The 22,831-nt window shown below is 39.3% G+C and overlaps 1 protein-coding gene across 3 annotated transcripts in view; it reads right to left on the bottom strand.

Annotated features, from left to right (window-relative positions):
- Positions 1-22,831, bottom strand: part of LOC107086737 (nectin-2-like) — a 579,618-nt gene that overhangs the window by 228,590 nt on the left and 328,197 nt on the right. The window contains exon 7 of one of the 3 annotated variants that reach the window (XM_015377865.1): positions 6,393-8,306. The exons of the other annotated variants lie outside the window; for them this stretch is intronic. Within the exon in view, the coding sequence (XP_015233351.1) occupies positions 7,690-8,306 (617 nt within the window). The 3' untranslated portion in view covers positions 6,393-7,689. Of the gene's footprint in view, positions 1-6,392; positions 8,307-22,831 lie in introns of those variants that run through there. 3 annotated transcript variants of the gene reach the window in all.

The raw sequence follows: 22,831 nt of genomic DNA, 5'->3' as shown, positions 1-22,831 counted from the left end.
GATTCTGAAGAAATTACATTTACAGTAGCAGTTTTCTGTATTCTTTATTATAAATGATCATTTAAATAATAATAAGGCCATTTCTTCCTGTTAAAAGGGAGTTTTTCCTCTCCACTGTCGCTACAAGCATGCTTAGTGTGAAGGATTGTATTTGAATCAATGCAATCAACTGGTTTTGCTTTGATAGAAAACTTTGTATCAATTTGACTGTATGATCTGGTTGAACTGTAAAGTGCCTTTTGTTCAAGTCAGAGAAGGAGACACTCTAAACACTGATTATTAGAGTAACGCGTTTCGAACTAAATAATAAAACAAATCAATTATTTGATGATTATCTAATTATCTCAATGTCAGGAGAATAAAAATGCCTCCAGAATAAACTGCATGATCCAAATCTAGATGTTATGACTAATATTAAGCAAACTCTGCATTGAGTTAGACAGTAGAGTAGGCAGTCACGGTTTGCACGTCTGAGAACCTAACTCAGGTTGTTGTGACAAAGATAGGGTACAGTCTTTGTGTCGAGCTTGCAGAACCAGAAATAGGTCCCAGTGGCAGGTCTGTTGAAGGAGCTCGACAGAGCAAATGAGAGCAGGTGCAGCCCTCTGCTCTGATAATACGCTGAGGAGGAGAGCTGAGGCCGTTTGGTATTTAGAAACTGATAACGCAGAGCTGCATAATTAATGACCAGTTTTTCCACAGAGGGTCGTCTTAAAACGGTTGTCTTTTATTGGTTTGTGCTGAAACAAAAAGTTATGACTGAGGAGTTTTCTCGCTGAGGGTGCATCCATATTACAAGACTCTGCGACTAATTAGGTACCAAACCTGTGATCACTATTTAAAATTACAGCCCATTTAGAAACCCCCAGAGAAAGAATATACTGAGATACTCGAAATGCTGAATATGTGGAGATGCAACGCCGAAAAAGCCAGGGGGTTAATTTCTACTGACAGCGCAATAAATATATATATATATAAAGAAGATAGATATATATGTAATGAGGATCATTTTAAATCTTGGAGCATGCATGCACCCTATTGAGCACTAAATAAAAACCATACATCCATTTTTGTTTTCAGGGAAACAAACACAGTATGTGTGCTGTGTAAGTAGTTACACGATAGCTGTCTGAGATATTTTATCACAAGTGGAAAGTTGTTCAGACAAATGCCGACTGTATGCACAGTCTCCACTGAAATATTTAGTAAGAAAGAAGATACAGCCGTCTCATTTACAGACAACAGATTGCACAATATGTCCGACATCAATCAACAACGAGGGAACTGCTCGGCGTCGGCGGTAGAAGAGCTGAACCAGCTTTTCTTTATACCAGTAAAAACAAAAACAAAAATCAATATAAAATCCAAACATTCCATTTCTTGATTTAATGGCAAAACCGTAAGTTTCAACTCAACAGTAGTTACAGTTTATGTTGAGCAATGACATTTATATTGTTGAAACTATTTTTCCTTTTTTTTATTTTACAGTACATTGGATCATGAAAAGGAGGAGATCAAAACATTCATTTAAAATTCTCTTTCAGATGCTTTTCTTTGATCCTCTATGTTGAAACTGATAAATAAGTGGAATACATACAGAGTTTCTGCTGGGCTTAATAACGTCATTAAAAGTCTTACATTAAAATATTACATGTAGGCCTTACAAAAGTCTTAAATACATCTAGGAGTTCTGAAGTGGCCCTCTAAATGAATTTAATTCTGCCTATCAGAAGCTAAATACCCCCTTCCTAAGGATTTTCTCGTCCCTGAGAACCAATTTATGATTTTTTATTGTTTGCTTAGGGATTCAGGATGAATTTCATGCCCTGCATCATGTAGGGGTGTATATTAAACATGGTTTAAAAAAATTAGGATTATTTTTCTGTTGTTTAATTGGTTGTGGTTTATTGTGGTTGTCACTTCAGGCATTTAGCCTGATCCTCAAACCTTAGTGGAAAGACAAGAAGCTATTTCCCCCCGACATTAAGTAAGAAAGGGTGTGTCAATGGATCTAGAGAAAAATCCAAATTAAAACCACAAAGCAATAACATAATAATAACAATAGACACAATCCTGGTGGCTGTGAGTGAAGCTGTGAACAAGGAGGGTGGAAATGACGTCTATTTTTAATCACATATATAATCCAGGTGTGTATCAATATTTAAAGCCCATTACAGTTTATAACAACGACTTTCATAATTAATTAAGCAAAGCAAGCTTTTTCCAACCTAAATGTAAGCAAACAATGTTATGACAAAAAAAAGAAGACATTTTTGTTACAAGGTCAGACTACCAACAGTATCTCACATTGATAACTGTTGTGCTGCTTATCCCATCTGCATCAGGCTTTTCTTCATCTTTTAAATTTCCCAAGACTCCATTTTTGGTTTCGGAAATAGAATTAACTGTATTTCATCCTCTATATACTTTGACTAATGTGTCTTGCAATTCCATTTCCCCACTGACAAGATTTAGTTTCAGGGTTCTGGCCTCTGTTTGGGTTTATTTTTAGTTTCATTGTATTTGTAGTAGTTTTGCTGTCAGTGTTTAGTTCTTGAGTTACTCTCTGTTGCCCCCCCGCTTGTACCCTTTCCCCGTGGCTTCCTTCTAGTTAGTTCCACTCACATCTGCTCCCAATCTGCTGATTAGCCTGTCTTGGTTCAGTCTCCCCATATATACACCACCTCTGCAGTCACTCAATGCTGGCTTGTTGTTTTGTTGTTCCATCGACTCTGATGTAAGCTTATTTTTCTCAGTATTTTGGATTTTTGTAATTTCTGCCTCAGTTGCCTATTAAATCTGCAAGACTAACGTCTGCCTTCTGATCTTTGCATTTGGGTCTTCAAACTTCCACCCAACCATGACATTTAGACTTTTATTATACCTTTTTTTTTCTTTCCATACCTGCTGTTCTTTTCTATACAAAATCCTGGTGACTTTCTACAGTAGGTTTTAGGGGCTACTTGACATCAGGATAAATAATCAAGATCGCTGATTGGTCAGTTACTGACAAGCCTCTATGAGCGATTCTCTGGGGGCATCACATAATTTACGACTGAGGCCTCCGAACAATGTTTACATTACTTACTGCTGTGCCACCGACGTAAAAAGGCTGATGAAGGGATAATGGTTTAGAAATATTTTTTAACAATAGAAAATATTACTGTGTAAGACTATGAAGTGAAGTTACATACTTGAAAAAGTAATCAAAAGTAATATTCAGTGTGCTTAAAGGCAATGATTTTTTACTTTTTGTTCTTTAGTTTGCTCTTTTCTTAATATTTGTGTATGTCTTAAGCATAGTTAAGGTATTTACTGTAAAATGAACCAAAGTAATTCCTTTATCACTAGGGATAGAAGTAAACTTCCCTTTAAACAATCAGTTCTCTCCCTTAACAAGATTTTCTCTTTTCAAATCCAGAGGAGCTGCAGAGATACGTTGGTGCAGTACAGAATGTAGCCTGTGTTTACTTCCTGGTTCCTGACCATAGCAGAATTCCTAGGAAGCCAGGAAGAGAAGCAAACCACAAACAGTCTGAACAAAAGCTAACAAACTTCTCCATCCTTTAAAAGGATTTGAATAAAAAATACGGCTGTGGAAACGTCACATAACTCACATCTTGAATTTAGCTGTGCTACGTCCTCATTTTGACTTGGCAACCTGAACAATTCCAATTTTAAACTCCAGGAGTTATTACTACTAAATGCTCCTTTAAGTTTCTATAAAGCTGATCTTACAAACTCTTGAGGTAATTAAACTTACAGAAACCATGTATGCAATGAATGCAATGTATTGCTGACTGGAAAACAACATCTAAAGTTAAAGTTTTTGCGGAGAAGGCTAACTGCTCAGGCATTCAATCCTTGGGCACTTGTAGTAAAAGATAATGAAATTAAACAAAATAAAATGAACTGAACATGTTAAAACAATTCAGTTTTAATGGCAGATTTGATGGATAAACCATTAAGGACCTTATGGGCTTTCTCTGTTTTTCCCTTCTGATAACTACTTCCTTTGAGAGTATTTGATTCTGTTTTGTAACTGCTGTTTTTTATTAGTATAACTATTTTCTTCCTGACTGTGTACATTTATTTTGTTGTGAAACATTTGTTTTCTCTTTCTTAATCACAGTTTTCTTGGGGCTGTGTCCTTCGGCGTTCGTCCGACTGGCTTTTGTCCTTGTTGTGAAAGTTCTCCTTGACGACTCTTCCGACGTAAACAGATGGAAAAGACTCACATTAATGTTAATTAAAATGTTTTCTCTAATGAAACATGTTTGTCTCAATAAGGCAGAAGTGTTTCACTATCAGTGTTTTTATTTACTCTTTATCTTTGGGGACTTCAATCTGGATTTACTGCATTTTATTTCTCACATATATTTCTGTGCTTTATTCAATGCTGCATTCCACTTCACCAGAGAAATAATAAAGTCGGTAGAAAACATTTCCAATAAACACAGAGATAATAAGTCTGATATGCAGCTCAGCTCAACTAATCAGAGTAGAACTCTGTAAAAAAACATATATAATGTTCACTTTTGTCATCAATTAGGGAAAATTATCTTTTAATTTCAATTTTGAAAGGTACAAGGAAAATACTGAGGCTGTTTCTTAGATCTAAACTAACTGCATTTTCAAGGACTATAATTTTTAGCAAAGTTTAATATTGACCTTAAATAATACCTATAATACCAGAGAATATGGTTAAAAACTACTTCAAAATTAAAGGTTTATTTGAACTGATTTCTGTAACCACGGTTAATGAAAACATCAGCAAAAGATCCCACAGAAATGATTACATACACTCACTGTCCACTTTATTAGGTCCGTTATTGAAGTAGCAATTCAGAGCAGACTTTGAATAAGCTCTCAGTTTTTACTATTTCAGCTCCTGCAGGTTTGGTGCCTGCAAATGGGGCAACTTCTTTTACTGTATAAAAGATCCTTCGTTGGACATTGATCTTTCTGTGGAGGCCATGACTGAACAATAAACTCAGTTTCTTTTTCCTTTGTTTTGAGACAATCCAAACTTTGTGGAAAGGTGCATAACTCTGCTAGAAGTGTCATCTGAGCTAATAAAGGTAAGGATAATGTTGATACCAGTAACCAAATAGACTGAGGGGTTTTTAACAAGAGTGACCCAGAGTAGGCCAAGAACATGCCCACACCATTAGATCACCACCACAGTGATACAAGGAGACCGGATCCATGCATTCGCTCTGCCTTTGACAGATTCTTACCCGACCATCTGGAAGTAGCAGCTGAAAACAAGACTATTAGAACCTGGGAGAAATTTTTCCAACCTTTGATTGAGCTATTCCAGTAAATCTGTTTAAAGGTACACTATGCAACCGGTGTTGATTTTCCAGCGAGGCTCCCCCCAGAGGGCGAAAGTAAAAGTGCACTGTCGCAAATATGCTCAGCTGTTCTCCTGGTTTCTCCGTCAAGCCAGGCGCGGTTGTTTTGAGCTTAGCAGACAGGCGAACGCAACGAATCACCATGTCTACTGCGGTAAGTAACTATTTTGTTCCAATTTTCGAGTTTGAAAATTCTCACTGGTTCCGCCATGATAACTGCACAAATATCGCCACTGCGCTAGCAACCCGAATGCCTTTCACTGGGGGCATGTAGCAGTTCTTGCCGTAAAGCAAGACCGACTCTTGCGATGCACGAGACTTCTGAGCCTGTGGGTGCGGGCCGAGGGCTCCTGCAATTGCAAGTACGGTATTTCCCCTACAGACCACCAGGACCACCAGCGGCCGAGAAAACCTTTGTTCGACCTGAAACGACTCATTTAATCATCCAAAACGTTATGGAACACATTAACTGAAAAATGTTGCATAGTATGCCTTTAAATGAGGGCTTCAGCACGCTTTTCTCAGCTGACGGGAGTTACCCTGGTGTTATCTAGTGCTCAAAGTTTAACATGTTGTGTCCTTCATAGTTTGGTTCTTATAACTATTTGTCCAGATTGCTGCTGCCATTCTATCTCTGTCTTTTTCTTCTCTGACATCTAAAAGAAATTTTGACCTACCAAATTGCCACTGACTGGACACCATTCTCTGTAAAGCACATTGAAGGTTCAGTGGAAATAATCCCAGTGGATTAGTGGCTTTTAAAACTCAGACCAACCCGTCTGACACCAACAGCAAAGTCATCTTCAAAGTAATACAATAATATATAATGATAAAGTGGCCAGTGAGTCTCTTCAACAAATATTCTGATCTTAACTCTCATAATAGTTGTGTTTTATTGAGGCTAATTGCTGCATCTACATGGTATTAAACGACTGCACTGGAATTTCTAGGGTATATTTTAGTTTTGACCGATTCTAACCATTTCAAATATGCCAACAAACATTTTTAAGACTGAAACATTTTCAGTTTTTATTCCATTTAATGTTCTCATTTTAAAAACGCATCTTGAATATAGAATATTTAATAAACTGGAGTGTCTAAAATATAAAAAAAACATGTAAAACTGATAAAAGGACATGCAATAACCCAAAACCATTTCAACTCATATTTGAAACCATGAATAGAATAAATGGCACTGTTTATGCCATAAAACATCAGAGTTCCTGTTTAAGAAAGGAAAGCAGTGGGGGAAAGTAAAGAAGGTGAGACAATAGAAGGAAGTAGAGTTGGAAACAAAGAAAAGCAACTTTTTTATTCATTTAATGAGTCATTACAGACTCAACATGAAACTTTGTGGAACCCCCCAAGGCTCTTGGTGCATCTTTTTCTTAGCAAGATCAACACCATTACACAATAGCAACAACGACAACATCTACAACAACAACAATTGTGCTACAGAGACACACCGCCCAATATACGGATGATGCACATCATTAACACCACAGCCAGCCGCACATTAGCACACACTGGTAAGTCTGTCAAGTGACTCAGCATGGGGGCCCCTTACTTCAGCGGCTCCCATCGGGAAACCAGGTGGAGTCGCAGGGGGCAAACCCAAAGTAGAGTCAACGCTCTGCTTTAAAAAAAAAAAAGTCTTTCACTGTTGCCACGACGACAAGTCAAGTCTTTTTGAGCTCCGAAAAACAGGTCCGGGTTTTTGATAAACGAGCTGCCATTTGCAACACATGGGCAACATTCACAGAAGCTGTTTAACAAGTTGACGAACATTTTAATATCAATCTGGGTGATTTTGTGACGTCGACTATGTTTCTAGTTGCGTCTTCTGGTAATGTTTACAGTACAAACACTTTAGTCACTCTGCACATAATCACACAGCAAAGCTGAAGCAAGAAGAACGTAGCAATAAGCAGAGTTGCATCAATGGTTGCTAAGGTTTCGGGTTTGGCAGGATTTTTTTTTTCTCCTTTTGATATATTTGACTTACACTTAATCAAGTCCCTCGTTGGTACAGTTCAACACGTCACAAACTGAACCACAGCGCACTACTTTTGCTTCACAAGCATCACAACGACTTCTGTTTTTATTGTTCTCTCGGTCCTCTTTAGACATTAATGAACAGCAACTGTGAAGCATAGAGGAAAATACTGATGGCATCTCTGCAGTCAGGTTGAATTATAAGCAGGTAGGTGTAGAGCTAATGGAGGCGGCTTTAATTTTAGATTTGAAGCGGAGGTTGTCTTTAACTCCCCTTCTTCCTCCACCTCATCCTCACTATTCCCAGCCCCCCTCCTTTCTTCTTCTCTCTCCATCCTCAGACGTAAATGGCAGTCCGAGAAATGACAGAGCCATCCCTCTGAGACTCCATGTCATCGTCGAGGTACACATCCATTTCTGCTTCACCGCCATGACCTCTGTGGGCATGATATGCTGGAGGTAGCACGTTTCCACCGCCTCCAAATCGATTGTATCGCTCGTCTTCATCCTCAATGCTGTCATCCAGGTTGAACTTACTCCTTTCGGCTTCATCCATCTCACCGCAAAGGAGGATGTCGTGTGCAGCTGTCCGGTTTCCGGTGGAGGAGTGGAGGTGATGGTGGTAGCTGTTGGGTTTTTCTGTCAGCGTGCCGGTGGCATCGCAGCCCTCCCTATATGTGTAGACGGGCCCGTTGTTGTTTGCCCCGGTTCCGTTCTTGCTGCCATTTCCAGAGCCAGCGAACAGCAGGCGGGCTTTGTTGCCGTAGTCCGAGCCATTGCTGCCTCCATTGCCTGCTGTAACAGAGTCTCCACCGCTTGGAAAGCCCCGCCTTTGTTGCCGGCGGTTGCGGGTCAGAAGGACGACAAAGAGAGTGACGACCAATAGGAGGGCCAGAAGAGAGCCGATAACGGCGCCTGCCACTGTGCCGGCACTGGACGGATCCTCCAAGGCTTCTGCAGAGGGAATGGAGGGGTTGAAATGAGGGAGTGAGTGGAAGAAGAGAAAAGGAAGGAATTGATGGCTGTAGTTCTTCTTCTATTGTGAGTTGTGATAGCACATGTGTTACAATCCTCTTACAAGTGTGCAGTAATGTTCTTCCCAGTGTAATCCCTTGGTAAGGGTGCAGTCATTGCTGGGATCAGGCTGAATCGGTCTCATTTTCTTTTTGCTTTTTTTTTTGTTGGGGCATTTTGCTCTATATTTATGTATGTCCAACTGTCGGTTCCCCGTTTGTCGCCCTCTCCCCCCTATTTTGGCAGCTGGAGGAGGGGTAAGGCCTTTTCAACTTTTGTGTTGGTGTGAGCCAAGTTTGCCTCTCCACTCAGGTTTCAGCTGAGTATTGAAACAAAAATGAAGTTGGGCTTACAACATCAGCAAGTACAGCTTTGCTTAGAAACTCATTTTTCTCTTAAAAATGGGTAACAGGATTCGGGCCAGCGGAGCAACACAGACAGACAGACAGAAGCAGACCCAGGACAGAGAGGTGAGGGTGTTAATTGAGGAGAATGAAATGAGCTCAGCTTCCATCCTGCTGTATTCCCTTTCCTCCATTTGTACCCACTCCACGTGCCCTTTATCTCCTCTCAGTGTCCAACCCTCTGCCTTTGCAGCCCTCTTCCTCCTCCTGACTGACACTGGTCAGCCAGTCAAACCATTGGGCAGAATGGTCACCAGCTGTTCGCTGGGACCGGGCCCAGACCTCACAGAAAAAGGTAAGGTTCCAGCTGCAGAAAAAATCATGCCGAGGAGTTTAAGAGGATTCTCAGAAAATAGGAAGAATGAATAGCGCCATGTTTGGCCAAGCATGCTGGGCTGAAAGCACAAGAAAAAAATATCTCAAACCAAGTCAACAGTCTAAAAGTGTTCCAGTGATATAAAATGTCAGATCAGGGTAAAACATTTTGGAGATATAGGCTGCAGTTTCCAATGTACAATTCAAATAAAACAAAATCCAAAAAGCTTCAATGATATTATTTAGTGCCCACCTGTATCTTAACATGCCAATATCAGCTCACTCTGCCGGTCAAAGTTCTTCACATCTCTAATGTTGATGGTATATCTTTCTTCCATAGCCAACTTTTGATGACCCCACAGATTTTCTGTCTTGTTTACCTCTGGAATCAGGTGATCTCACTCCAAAATGTTGATTTTACTCGTATGAAGTAATTCTTTTATTGATATTTTGTCATCTACCTCCTTAATATAGATCAGGGGTTGACGTTTAGGATTTTTACCACTTGACAAAAGGGCAAGTGACTTTCACATTTCATTTGCTCAGAAACAATTTTTACATGCCCAGTATAATGTTTGATAAATATATCAATGAAACATGTTTGTTTTTTAAATGTTTTTTTGTAATTCAGTAAGTTTCCAGGTTTCTGGTGTGTATATGCATGTGTCAGATAATGAACTCAAGCCTACATTACCGTGTTAACATGCTTTTCAATCCTTCCTGCACATTCTTTTCAAACTAAACTTTGCTTTAAACTGTTGTGTTATTGGGAAAATATAAATTGTAATGTTAAAAATCTAAAAAAAACTTGACATGTCAAAAATTTAAGATAAATCACAAGATAGAAGTCAATGTCACAAATGAATAACTTTTATTTTAGAGTCACTGTGTTTTTATACAAGATAATACTATTAATATAATGTGACTTTTCTAGATAATCATTATACATAGTTATTTTATACAGGGTTTCCACAGTCTGACATCATTTCAGAATTCCCTAACTTTTAACTGAATCAGGATTAGTTTTCCCTGACAAAATAAATGCAGCAACAAGACAATAATAATAGCATAACAGGTCACCAATTTAACATGTTTGGCTCTATAACATTTAAATGCACCTCTCCAATGTCTAAGAGAAAACAATTAATGAAAAATGTTTAATGTATGACCTGAATCACTGTACAGAAGACTGCCATATGATAGCGCTTTCTAGCTTGTTTGTCGTTTTGGTAACTACATCAAAATTATCGCTAGGTTGACAAAAATCACGTTGTGTACAAAACAAAAAAAATGGCGCCAGCTGGGTCGTTTTCAGCTAATGTTGGTGATTTTGAAGTCATTTTGAGTGATAAATATACTTTTTTGCGATCACTGCACTCGCCCGTCGGGCAAATGCAATGAAATTTGTACTCTCCCGACAATAAAAAGTACTTGCGATGGTTAACATCGAGCCCTGTAGATGTATGCAAGAAATACGGTAGAATGTCGTTAGATGTAGAATATAACGTCTCTTAGTGGCTTTGATCCGCTTTCCTCTGGTATGTATACTTAGTTAAGAGAAAAATATATTTTTTCTTCTACTTTTTCACTGTTTTATTATATTTTGTCTAATTATCATGCACCAAGAGATATCAATGTTTGACATGCTTTAGCCTTAGGGATACAAATTAGGTGCAAAAAAAAAAGTATACGTTTTGAATACTGAAAACAAGATGGAAACATCCTTCAAACATTTGCAATCTGGTCTGTTTGTTTTTCAGTTGTACAATACAAGATATTTAAAGGTGAAAAAAACTGTAAACATTGTCTCCTCTTTATACAACCAACTCCTTCAACAGGGCTAACTTCTCACATCCACTGTGAGTAGAGAATTTCACATTTTCTTTTTGTACGTGAATTACATGCAGACTTTCCTTTGAGAAGCTGTACAATCATGGAAGAGCAGAACAGAAGCAAGGCAGAGCCTCTTTCTGTTTTATGCAAATAACACCATGGTTCCACTAGCCCTCCTGGAAAACACAGCCATGCACGCCAATCAAGCAATCTGAGGTTCACTGGAATGAGTGCTGTGAGGGTGTACGTGCAAGGGCAGCAACATTACATGAATGACAGTGTTTTCCTTCGGATACTTCACATTGGACATTGGATAATGGTCTCTATGGAGCTGTGAAGCATGGTTACGCTAACAAAACCAGCAGGGGGATGTCACGACAACTGAGCTTGGTTTGAGAGCCTTGTGATTCATGTAAATCGTTCATTCTGACGGCGCTGGGGGAAAAAACGCATGAAAGAAGAGAGGCGCTGAGAAGAGGGACAGTGGAGGAAGTCTGAGTAGGTTTCTGGTGTAGGAACAGAGAGTAAAGTTGAAAGGAGAGGGCTTGCTTTGTTTTAGAGAACCTTTTCTCTTGGCTCAGAGGGGAGGGCTACACCGGGATGACACAAACAGGCTGTGCGAGTAAAACGAGGCTCGGGGGAAAGGATATGAGGGCTAAATCAGGGGACAGTGTTGGTTTAATACCCAACTGAAGTGACAGAAGGCATTAAGGATGATGAATCCAACTTTCCCTGTCCTACTTTCCTCTTTTTTCAAACTTACAGATTGGCATAGAAACACAACATGTGGAGCAAAGTGTTATTTAGATTTATTGTGCCATTTATATTTTAGGCATTAGTGGCATTTATCAAGCAGCTGAGAGACAGAGAGACAGCTGAATAATTGCCTTTGTGAAAGAGCCTTTGGTGGCTGTCATCCTCCTGTTAATCAAGTGCTTAAAAGTCTATTATTCTGTATGGGCTATACAGGCGATGCACCTAAAAAAGGCCATTAGAGCTGGCATGTTCGTTTTTCAATAGATCAGGTCATTGACTGCAACAGTGCGAGTTTCTGTCCAGTTTCAGAGCAAAACCTAATGACTGCTGATATTTAAACTGAAATTATTAATAAAGCCACTCTGCCTTCTTCATGTAGGAGAAACCAATTTTCCAATAAACATAATAGAAAAAAATATTTTAAAACATTTTACCTATTTATTGTTAGTTTTAAATGTTTGGACTTTTTATAATAAATGTAGATTAATTGTGATTTAGCTTGAAAATTGTGCAATTATTCCTCCAAAACATGGACACAATTGGACAGATACTCAATCTTAGACTTATTAAAAATTTATACCATATATAAAAAAAATGTGGAATATATATTTAATTTATTACTTTCCATTGCATGGGTTTTTGTTAGAAAAGCTAGTGCCCCTTAAGGCGCTCACGCCTCTGAACTTTTTTCCAGTTCTTTTCCCTTTTCCCCCAGAGCGATCACCCTTTAAATATCATTTTATATAATCCATTTTAGTAAACAAGTCTCAAACCAGCCATAAACTTTAAAACCTTTATTGAGTTGTCTAATAATACTACCACATGTGGACAAAACTCAGAACTGCAGCACTCTTCTGCTTGTTCTCATGGCTCACCTCGTACTTCATCGGGCCGGGATCCTATCCAGATAAAGCAGTCACCAAACTGACTATATTTGAAACAAACTCCCAGAATGCATCAGTCTGAGGTCTCAGACATGATAACGCTAAACATGACCAACATAACAGTTGACAAACTGGTATGTCTGCATGTCATGGTTTTGTTCAAGTTTTATTTTGAGTTTTCATTGGTCTTATTTTGATTCTTGTGTTCTAGGTATGTTTGATTGTATTTGAGTTCTTAGATATTTTCTTTTTGCCCTCTTGTGTCAGTCTCCTTTTCCCCTAGCTCCCTTCTAGGCTCCTCTGTTCACACCTGCTCCCAATCTGCTAATTAGCCTGATCTTTGTTTCTTTCTCCCATATATTCTCCTGCTGTTCAGTCACTCTTTGCTGGTTTGTCGTCATTACTTTGCCCCCTTCTGGTTGTGAGTATTCTTGGTTTTTAGCATGATTTTTGTGGATTTATGTTTGGATTTTTTGCTTTTGTTGAACTTTTGGTTAATTAAACCTTTAAGTAATCACCTCTAGCTTTGTGTCTGCATTTGGGTCCTGTCAAACCTCTACCCTCCCTTTGACAGTATAAACCAGCCAACAATGGACCAAGCAGACTTTAATTTCTGCTTGAGAATCTTGGTTCAGAGGTTGTTGAATTTATTGTCCCTTATATACTTTAAACATGTTGCTCCGGTCTTCGTGCACAAAAACGCTTTATTCACCTCCTCTTTATTCATTATTTACATCCTGCTTCTTTCCCTCATCATCCCTTTAATTTCTTGACTTGGGTGGAAGCAATAGTGCGCCACCCGTTGGCATGGAATGACCATTACAGCATCGATTAAAGCTCATACTGTATTGCCACAGAAGTTTGTATCCTTATAGTCAATCTTTTCTTAGCAGATATCTTATTTGATTTTGTTTGGATGCACAGTAGACCCGCAGACAAAGGTATTCCCGAGGTAATTAGCCATTGGCTCAACTCTCTTGCTTTTCCAGACCTAGAAGACTGAATGATGCCTACTGCAAGAGGAAACTACAAACTCCTAAACTGAGATCTTTTCAGTTTATTTCTAGTCTTCTCCCACTAATGTCAATGTACTTTTGGCCAAAGATCGTAACCCTGCTTGCCTACCAATCTGTGAATCTGTGTAAAAAGATGTGACTGCTATGATTTAGGCTTGGTATATAAAACTTGTAGTGCAAATGTACTCTGAGAAGTTATGGCCATAAAACTGCTTTTAAAATGTATCGTTTGATTTAAAATAGAGGAACGGTTGCAATGTTTTGGCACTTTTCCAGCTCCATTCCTTTGATTTTAAAGAAATAAGTTATTCATTGGTCATTTCTAAAAATTAATACCATGAAGTGTGATTTTCATCATTTGTTATCATCAATCAAAACCACATAGATGATTCAAACGCTTTGGATACTGTGTTTGATGATGTTTGCAGGGTTTATGAGTACATTTCCCGACACCATTTATTACCATCTAAGACACTAATGGATCCTAGTTTAGCAATGACAGTAAAATGCCAGATTTACGATCAAAGTTTAATGTCAAATCCTTGTCAACCATGCAGCGAGACACTTTAGTAAACACTCTTCAGCAGGAATACTCCCACCCCCCAAAAAACTCAAAAGGAGAGGAGCCTATCATAAGCAAGAAAATAGGCCATGCTTGTCATCCTCATTCCTCGTCAACAGAGGCAGACTTGCTGCATTAGGAAGCACAGTGATAAATGTCACAGAAAGAGGCAGGAGGGCTTAGATCAGTCTCTGTATTAATGTCAGGAACATGGAGGAGATTAAATGGGGGGGAGAATGAGATACCCATGAAAACTACCATTTCTACTTAACTATGCTCACTGTGGTAGGGATCATCTAAATCAGATGATTTGAGATGTGAGGATGCAAAGTGGAAGATTGAGGGCTGAGAGAGAAGGATGAACAGACACAGAAAGGCAGGAAAAGTAAAATAAACTAAAATAAGTAGAATCTGGCTCTTCTCTGCAACAGTAAACACTGAGTCCTATTAAACGTAGCTTTATTAAGCACCAGGCTCCAAAGCAGTGCACCAGGAACACTAAGATGGAAGGAACTCATCTTAAAGAGGGTCGATTCTAACAGAATATCTTACTTTCCTGCCATACAGTTAGATGCAAACCAGATGCAGGAGACTTTCTAAAGTACCGTACAGTTTACAGATGTTATTCAGGATACAGCCATGATAAAACAGTCAAATATTTTACATAAAACTACAACTTTTTGAAATAGTAGGCATTTAAGCAAAACCAGGTTTGAAAAATCAACAGGGAATAATCTTAAGTCTTCGGAAACAATTTCCTTTGGTCAGGCCAAAGTTGGTGATTTCTCATCATGTTGGAAAAATTGTCCCACCATATCAGCAAATCTCTCCCTTGCCAACAGTAAAGCACGGCAGCAGAGGGATGATGACATGGGCCGGTGTATATACCAGATTTGCTCGGGTCCTGCGCATTCAGTGACATTGCTCCATATGATTGGCTGAACATTGCCACATGACATAAAACACTGTGGTTGCCCTGAATACAATAATAACATAATGCGGCGTCCTTATGTCGAGTCGGGAGCATTTGTGGTGTTAGCGTGTCTAATGACTGATGAGATTTTACCTGATATAAACAAAAACTGAAAAATATATGTTTATGGTAAGCAAAGTAACTGCAAGTCCATGATATAAAGGGGAGAGCTGCGCAGCGCTGTGGTTAGCTGTTCTCAGTAGCTAAAAGGTTAGCCTCTTTTAGCTCGGTCAGTTAGCCATATTAGGCTACACTACTTTTAACTTCTCCACAACAGCCGCTCTTTTTCTACAAGTAATAACTGTTGTTTTATTTGTCTAAAATCTCTATGAAAGTCATTTTTTAAGATGTTCTATTTGTCCTCCCCGTCCTCAGATCTTAAAAAGAATAAGAAGAAGCACTGACACGTTTTGTGTCACCTTGCTATATGGTAGTAGCCTGGGTGCCATTCCGAACTTAGTCCCGCCCACAACGTTTGAGGTCGGGAAGTTCGGTCTGGCATTGCTCCATAGTAGCGCGAGTATGATTGCCCACTCTCTGGCGATCCAATCAAATTGTCAGGGCGGGCTTTATACGATGGTGGACAGATGATCAACAGTAACGTAATCAACCATGTGACCAAAGCGCGCTTGGGTGACAACAACAATGGCTGCCGCCGAAGAGTTGAGGTGTGTAGATTCTGCTATTAGGTCTGTTCTAGAAGATATCGACAGCAAGTTAATTTTAAAAGAGGAACAGAGAAACGTGATCAAGGCGTGCAACTGCACGCTTTGATTTTTGTTGACAACAACTATGCGTTGCTTAACATATGTCACGCACTCCGTTGCTCTTATTGGTTGTAGGTCTATCCAATTGAGTGCAGAGGCATTTTTTTCCTGGTTCGTTCAAAACACGCCCCATAATCACAGCTCTATGGAGCAGTATCAGACTCATATTCTGACTAGAATTGAGTAGGACTACGTCAGGCTAATATGGTAGAACTCATTCTTAGAACACAGTACTTGATTGCAAGACTGAGAATGATTGTTTTCTACTTTCGGCTACTTTAGATCACCAATTAAATGTAAAATAATAGCAAATATAATTAATAATATATTGAGACTCCAGAAAAGATCTGATTCTTAAGAAACGGGTGCAATAGAGTGCGTCTGAGAGCCGTTTCCATATGATGATGTCATAAGAAGGGGGAGGGGCCCAAGCAGATCTGACCATCCGACCAGATCTGGTACCTACCCCGGCTTTTCAAACCCTAGGAGAATGACAGTTTGAGTCATCCATGAGTTCCTCTAACAAAGTATTATAGTGAAATTTGTGAAGCCATCTTTCAAACAACTCAAGCTTGGTTAAGTCGGGTTCTTCAACAGGCCAAACAAATACCAAACTTAACAGAATAGTTGGGAAAGAAGGAATACATGTGCAGCAATGGCCAAAGTCTGGATCTAAACCTGACTGAAACACGGAGTAAAGACCAAAGGAGGGCAGACCTTCTTGAAATCCCAGTTTCCAGGCAGATGTGAGAAGTCAGGGATTGCTACTTTAAAGTTGTTCTGCATCTTATGAACTTTTTTCCCCCCATGATTGCATTCACTGCTTTCTGCTTGAACTCAGAAAAGTAACAAGAGTCGTGTTGGGAGAGGTGTCATGTTCACAGAGGGGGTTAGATCTATGCCTGATTTACTTTCAAAGTAAAAATTTCGTTCCTCATAACTGGTAAAACAAAGAAATGATTCAAGAGACATACAGCGTGAAAGCAAGAACTTGAAATGTTTGGTACGGGTTAACACTCCTAATGTACCTGTCTAATTCTGATTAGCATTTATTCAAAGATGACAAAGTGAACCAACTGAGCCATTTTCAAATGGCGTGCTGGGTTATTTTTCTAAATCAGACAGCCACAGCGACATAATGCCCATTAAAGGTGTTTATGGGATAGAAACGTAGAGCCGACTCAGTTGGAACTATGGAATAAAAGCTCTTTAAGTAGAGTCAAAGGGGCAAGTTTCTTTAGATAAATACAGACATTCTCCTCTGGAGCAATTTTACATCATTACCAATAACAACTGGGTTCAGAATTATTTACCCCCCTCCTATTAGCAACACTTTGACTTTTTTAAGTTTTCTATCATTAGAGCTCAAACTTCACATGGAGTAGAAGTATAAATCCAAACTAAAAAACATTTGCACAAATGCATTATAGAGTAAATGATATGAGGAGGGAATATGAGATATTCCTAAAGGGATAAAAACTGGGAATATCATAATCCCAGTGAGGTAAACTTTATTCACAGGTAGAGGGAAACCTGTCATTTGCTAAATGTTGATATAACTAACTGCTATAACAGACCTGAAATCTATCTCATATGGTCAAAACAATTCGTTTTCTTTATTTTTTATTGCGAGTTTTAACCTGGAACAAGCTGTTTTTATACAGTTTAAATTAGGGGTTGAACGGTTCACAAAATCCACGGTTCGGTTCGGTTCACGGTTTTGTGGTCACGGTTTTCAGTTCGGTATATTTTGATTGTTACACCGAAATCCCATAAAAAATGATGATATTAATGAAAAAATCCCCAAAAATGAATGAATTGAAATTATTTTTAATGATCCGCGGAAACCCTGGATCATTTCCACATGTTTTGCTGCTTTGAATTTAATCATCTGGCGCATGCCCTCTACGATCTCCGAGGAACTCAGAGCGGAGCTTTGTGCAGGCGGTCTGGAGCGCGGCGGGACGGAGCGCTGACGGAGTATGTGGGATTTCGGGGTTAGCATGACATGTTGGTCGTGTTGCTGTTAGCATAAACAAAATGTGTTGCACAAATCTTGCACACTGTTGCACTTTTATCTACAACTTTCTTTCCGCCATCATCGTAGGTCACTCTAAATGCAAAGTGGTCGCATACAGCCACGCATGAACCGAACGCAACACACGCAAACTGAACCGAGACAGTAGAACCGAACGGTTCGGACGGTTTTCATAAACCGTTCCATCCCTAGTTTACATTACGTTATTACACTTTGGGTCTGATCTTTAAAGATTCAAAACAAAGGGGAGCTAAATTGCATGTGCATTTTTTTCTAGGTTTTTTTTTATTAGCAAAAGCAATTAGCAGGCATGTTGCGAGTGATTTACAAAAATCATTACGCTGACCAATAACAAGCCAATTTTATTCCAACCATTAACATGAGCAGATTCTGTGTTCAGGGTAGCCGGAAATGAAAGATGAGGTTCTAAGCCATGATGTAGGAGGTAATAATGACAAAAGTTATTTCATAAAAAACAATTATATGGCTAAACAACACTAACAGAGCATTTCACAAACGTAACCTAGGCTATCTCTAACTGCTACAAAAAGGTAAAAAATAAATTAATGTTTAGAATGGACTAAAGGTGACTATGACTAAATAAAATATCATGAAACAGGAGAACTTTGCTTAAATTGCTTTGTGCACAGTTAAGTTTTATTAAATCAAGGATGAAAGAAAATTCTTGTTGCTACGACTGAGAGACCTTAAACTGCGTTCACGGCTTAGTCTCAGATTTGAGGAATTGGTTTGCTAAAGGTAAAACATTTAGAATGGGTCATTAGAATGTGATCTGCATATTGATGATGCCACACGCCTAAAAGAAATTTGGATTGTAAACTCAAAGAGTTTGCAAACAATTTTAAGATGGGCAAACCTTCTGAAGATCATTCCAAAAAAAAAAAAAAATCCACTGCACTTTGTCTCCAAGTTTGAAGATGTTTCGCTTCCCATCCAGGAAACTTTTTCAATTCAAAATATCAGAAATAATGATGAGTTGGAGGCTTTATAGAGTGGAGATAAAACAAAGCCTTGTTTTTGCTTAGAGAACATGCAAATTGAACCGGACGAAGGGACCTTAGGAATGGCGGTCGTTTGCCTTCTTTGTTACCCTGCAATACCCGATACCTGTCTAAGTCTCTGAAAAACAGGTCGTTATGGGGAATTGTTGGCTTTGCTGAACAGGCTAAACACTGTTGAACAGAGTTTAGTATCCAATCTCACTGTCTTATGCATGTGAACAGTGTGATCGGATACTAAACTCTGGGCTGCTCAGTCTGCTTCAACTTTCTTTTTTTGACCCCAGCATGATTTCTCATTGCATTTTTGTCTGGGGAGTAAAAAAAAAGAAAAAAAAGACAACTTCCAAGTGCTAAGATATCACACCATGAGAACATCTCTGCTCTCTTCATTTTCCGACTGCACGCCGGCAACCTCTCGGCCTTTGTTTAAGGAGGCAGAGAAACTCTTCTGAAAAGAAAAATTCATACCTTAGGGAACACAAAAACCCCACCAAGTATCAACTTCGCTCCAAACAGTCATTCAAATAGTTTTCTTTCCCCCGTTGAAGCGACTGTTACACATCTGACCCAAAAAAGTTCTTCATAAGCAGAAATGCAGAGAAGTCTTCTCAAACATAAAGCAGAAAGACTATTTTCATTTTTCACATTTCCAACAGATGCACGGCCTGCTTTACACACACATGTGATCAGACAGTGAGCCCTTAAAAGCCCCTATTAGCATGAAGACAGCAGAAGCCTCAGAGTACATCTGTATCACACCTCTGACCCAGACAGAGTAATTGTACATCACATACTCTGCTTAATTACCCCTGATGACACAGACAACCTTGCACACATCCAGACACACACAGAGTCTATTAAATTACCCTCTGATGATCACTGATCTTTACACACACTTCATTTACCCCTCAACTGAAAGTCAACAGATACACGCACACACCCACGTTTGGAAGCTGTGGTGTTTCCATGACAATCTCAATTATTCCCCCATGCAACCCCACCATGCCACAGCAAGAGAGGAAATTTCCCATCTGAATCATCCTCAGTTCCTGCTCTTCATCAGGGATTCTGGCCACAGCTTTTCATCCACTAGTTCCTCACTTTTCATCAGCGAGGAAGCAATCAGAGGGTGGTGGGGAGCGACAGAAAGACGGGAGAGAGAGAAATTAAACTGTAAACCACACAAGGAGGAGACTGTGATGGGAGGAGGGAGACAGAAGGAAGGGGGGGGAGTCAAAATGACTTTTTAAGCATCTTGTTTCGGGCATTTTTCTTGGCCCATTGAGCCTCCCCGTGCTCTCTCCTTGGAGTCTCCGGATTTTTAAATGGATGCTTTCTGACACGGAGCAAGCAGATGGGATGAGAACTAAAAGGCAGAAAAAGATGGAAAAGAGAAAGAAAGGAGAAATAGTGTGAAGGCAGGAGACACAAACACCCGGACAGGCGATGCAAAAATATATTACAGCAAATTGATTAAAAACAAGGTTGAAGCAGGAGTTAAAAGTGAAGCCAAGGTATGAGTCTGCACACACATGGAAACACATTACATCTAATTAGGTTTCTCCATTTTACTGCCTCCTGCAGGGGTTCTGAACTTCAGGAGGTTATGCAAGTACCTCTCCACTTTCCTCTCCAAGCTCTGTGCTTAGTTAGCACCCAGCTGCTGCTCACGCAGGCTCTCATACAAACACTCAATAACTGACTCATTTAAACACAAAAACAGACAACCTTTCCTCACAACTCATGGCTCCACTTGCCTCAATAAACCCCTTTTTTGCCTGAAGTGTGCATGAACAAAAAAAAGCTGCAACCAACTAGACACTTTATATTTGTTGCAAACATTTGATTCCAAGTAGCACAAAAAGCAGCTGAACTCAGTTAAAAAAAAGCTTCTGACTGCATGTCTTCATGCTGCTTTTCCTTTTCCTCTAACATGGAACAAAACATGCATCAGACTCAGGCACGGCAGCACAGGAATGTAAAGCTTATGAGGGAATAAACTCCAGCCAGCAGGTTTACAGAGCTCAGATTAACAGTGCGGTTGTAAAATACAGTCATAAAATCACACAGCAAGGCAACAAAACGGAGCCAAGAGGACTGGGCATTGATTTTCAGCCCATGAACAGCGACTAATTCTTGTCTGATTGTTTGAGCTTATAATACACACTGCAAGCCTAGATTAAACAGAGGAAACTGATACTTTCCATCCAGAATCCAGAATGTGTTTGTTTCTTTGAGGCGTAAAATGTTTTATATAGCCAAACGTTTCGGCATAATAAAGATCTACCTAATATGTTTTATATTTCATGCCCATTTGATGTAGTTTCAGTACCTAACACATTTTAAGATGTGGACGAACCTGCTGGGCTTGTTTTTTTTCCATTGGAAGCTTCTCTTTGCATAAATGTGCCTCCAAATACCTAACATTTGGTTTTTGAAGTCGTTAGGCTGGTTAAAATCCCTTTTCAGACAATTTGATGATGTTGTTCAACATTTCAATCTAGCATAATATTATAAAATATCTCTGAAATTGTGGTGATGGACCTAAAAATCAACAGTTTACTACAATCTTTGAATGCTGCAATATTATGTTTGAGGTTGAATACAACCAAGACATCATGCAGAAAGATTCATGCAAATGAGCATCATTAAATTCAAAATTGTTTTCATTTAGTTTGTTGAAAGCTTTTTAAATGGCGGATCCTGTGAGGCCAAATGTTCTGAATATTTAACAAACTTTCTGCAAGCAACTAGAGGAATAGTGACAGTTTCATTGTGAAAGCAAAGTCAAACTTTAAGATTAGGTTACTTTTATTTTTCCATTATTTCTCTTATTCTTATGCCAATATTTCCTGAGCGCTTTGAACATAGTGCAGTTCAACCTATGGTTAGGTGAACTAAAAAAACCTTTGCAGTAGGCCAAATGTTAAGATTTTACCACAGGTTAGAGCCACTAATGTTTCTGCTTGAGGACATGCACTTAGATCATCCACTTCTTTCTCCATTCAGAAACTTTCCTTTGGGGTTTCCGTTTCAACATTTTATTGGAAAGCATTGCCAAAATAAGAGCACAGACCCCTTCCATTTATGTTTTCCAAATGGATCCCCCTCCCCCATAAAAAATCAGGACCACCAACATTTAGAAAATGAAACAGTTGTTTTTCTTCTGTCTAATAAGCTTGAACCAGTAGTAACACCTCAGCCTGGCTTTAATTAATGTTTATGTGGGCCAGATCTTAACCCATGTGCCATTCCTGAGATGTTAGAAGAGCTACTGTAGGTTAATCTATTCTGGGGGTGTTTTTGTGGAATTGGTGAAGGGTTACCACCTTGTCATCCATGGCATAGTGTAGAAGACAGGGAATATGTGAAGCTGGGGTTGCTCTAAGGTGATTTAGCCCGTGGCCATTCCAAAATAAGACCCGACTCTGAATTCTCTTCTTCTGTTGCTGGTAAGATTTTTCCTCCCCTCATCACTGATTCTGTTTTTAGTATTCACAGGTTGAACCTACAGTCAGATTCAATGAGAAAATACTGACTAGTTCAGGACTAGTTTTTAGCTGATCTTTTTGCATCTTAAAGTGAAAATCTTTCACAATTGACAGTCAAAGAGCCAAGGCAGCCAGCTTTTCTAAGTCTGAGGCCATGATTCTTAATGGGACAAAGGTGTCAAAATTACAGACCCGTCTCATCTTTCCAAGTAGGAGAATTGGTACAATGCTTCACTGAATAAAAACTTCTTTTGCCCTACAGTATATCCACTACAGCTCTGGGTTCCACTAGTACCTGGAACAGGCTTCAGAGTGTCCCTGGATAAATGCTGAAATGGCTGAGGTGAGGATGGATGGATGGATGGATGGATGGATGGATGGATGGATGGATGGATGGATGGATG

Source organism: Cyprinodon variegatus, unplaced genomic scaffold, assembly GCF_000732505.1.
Source record: "Cyprinodon variegatus isolate N-32 unplaced genomic scaffold, C_variegatus-1.0 Scaffold160, whole genome shotgun sequence".
In the NCBI taxonomy this organism is placed as follows: Eukaryota; Metazoa; Chordata; class Actinopteri; order Cyprinodontiformes; family Cyprinodontidae; genus Cyprinodon; species Cyprinodon variegatus.
This window is presented reverse-complemented; position numbering and strand designations above follow the sequence as displayed.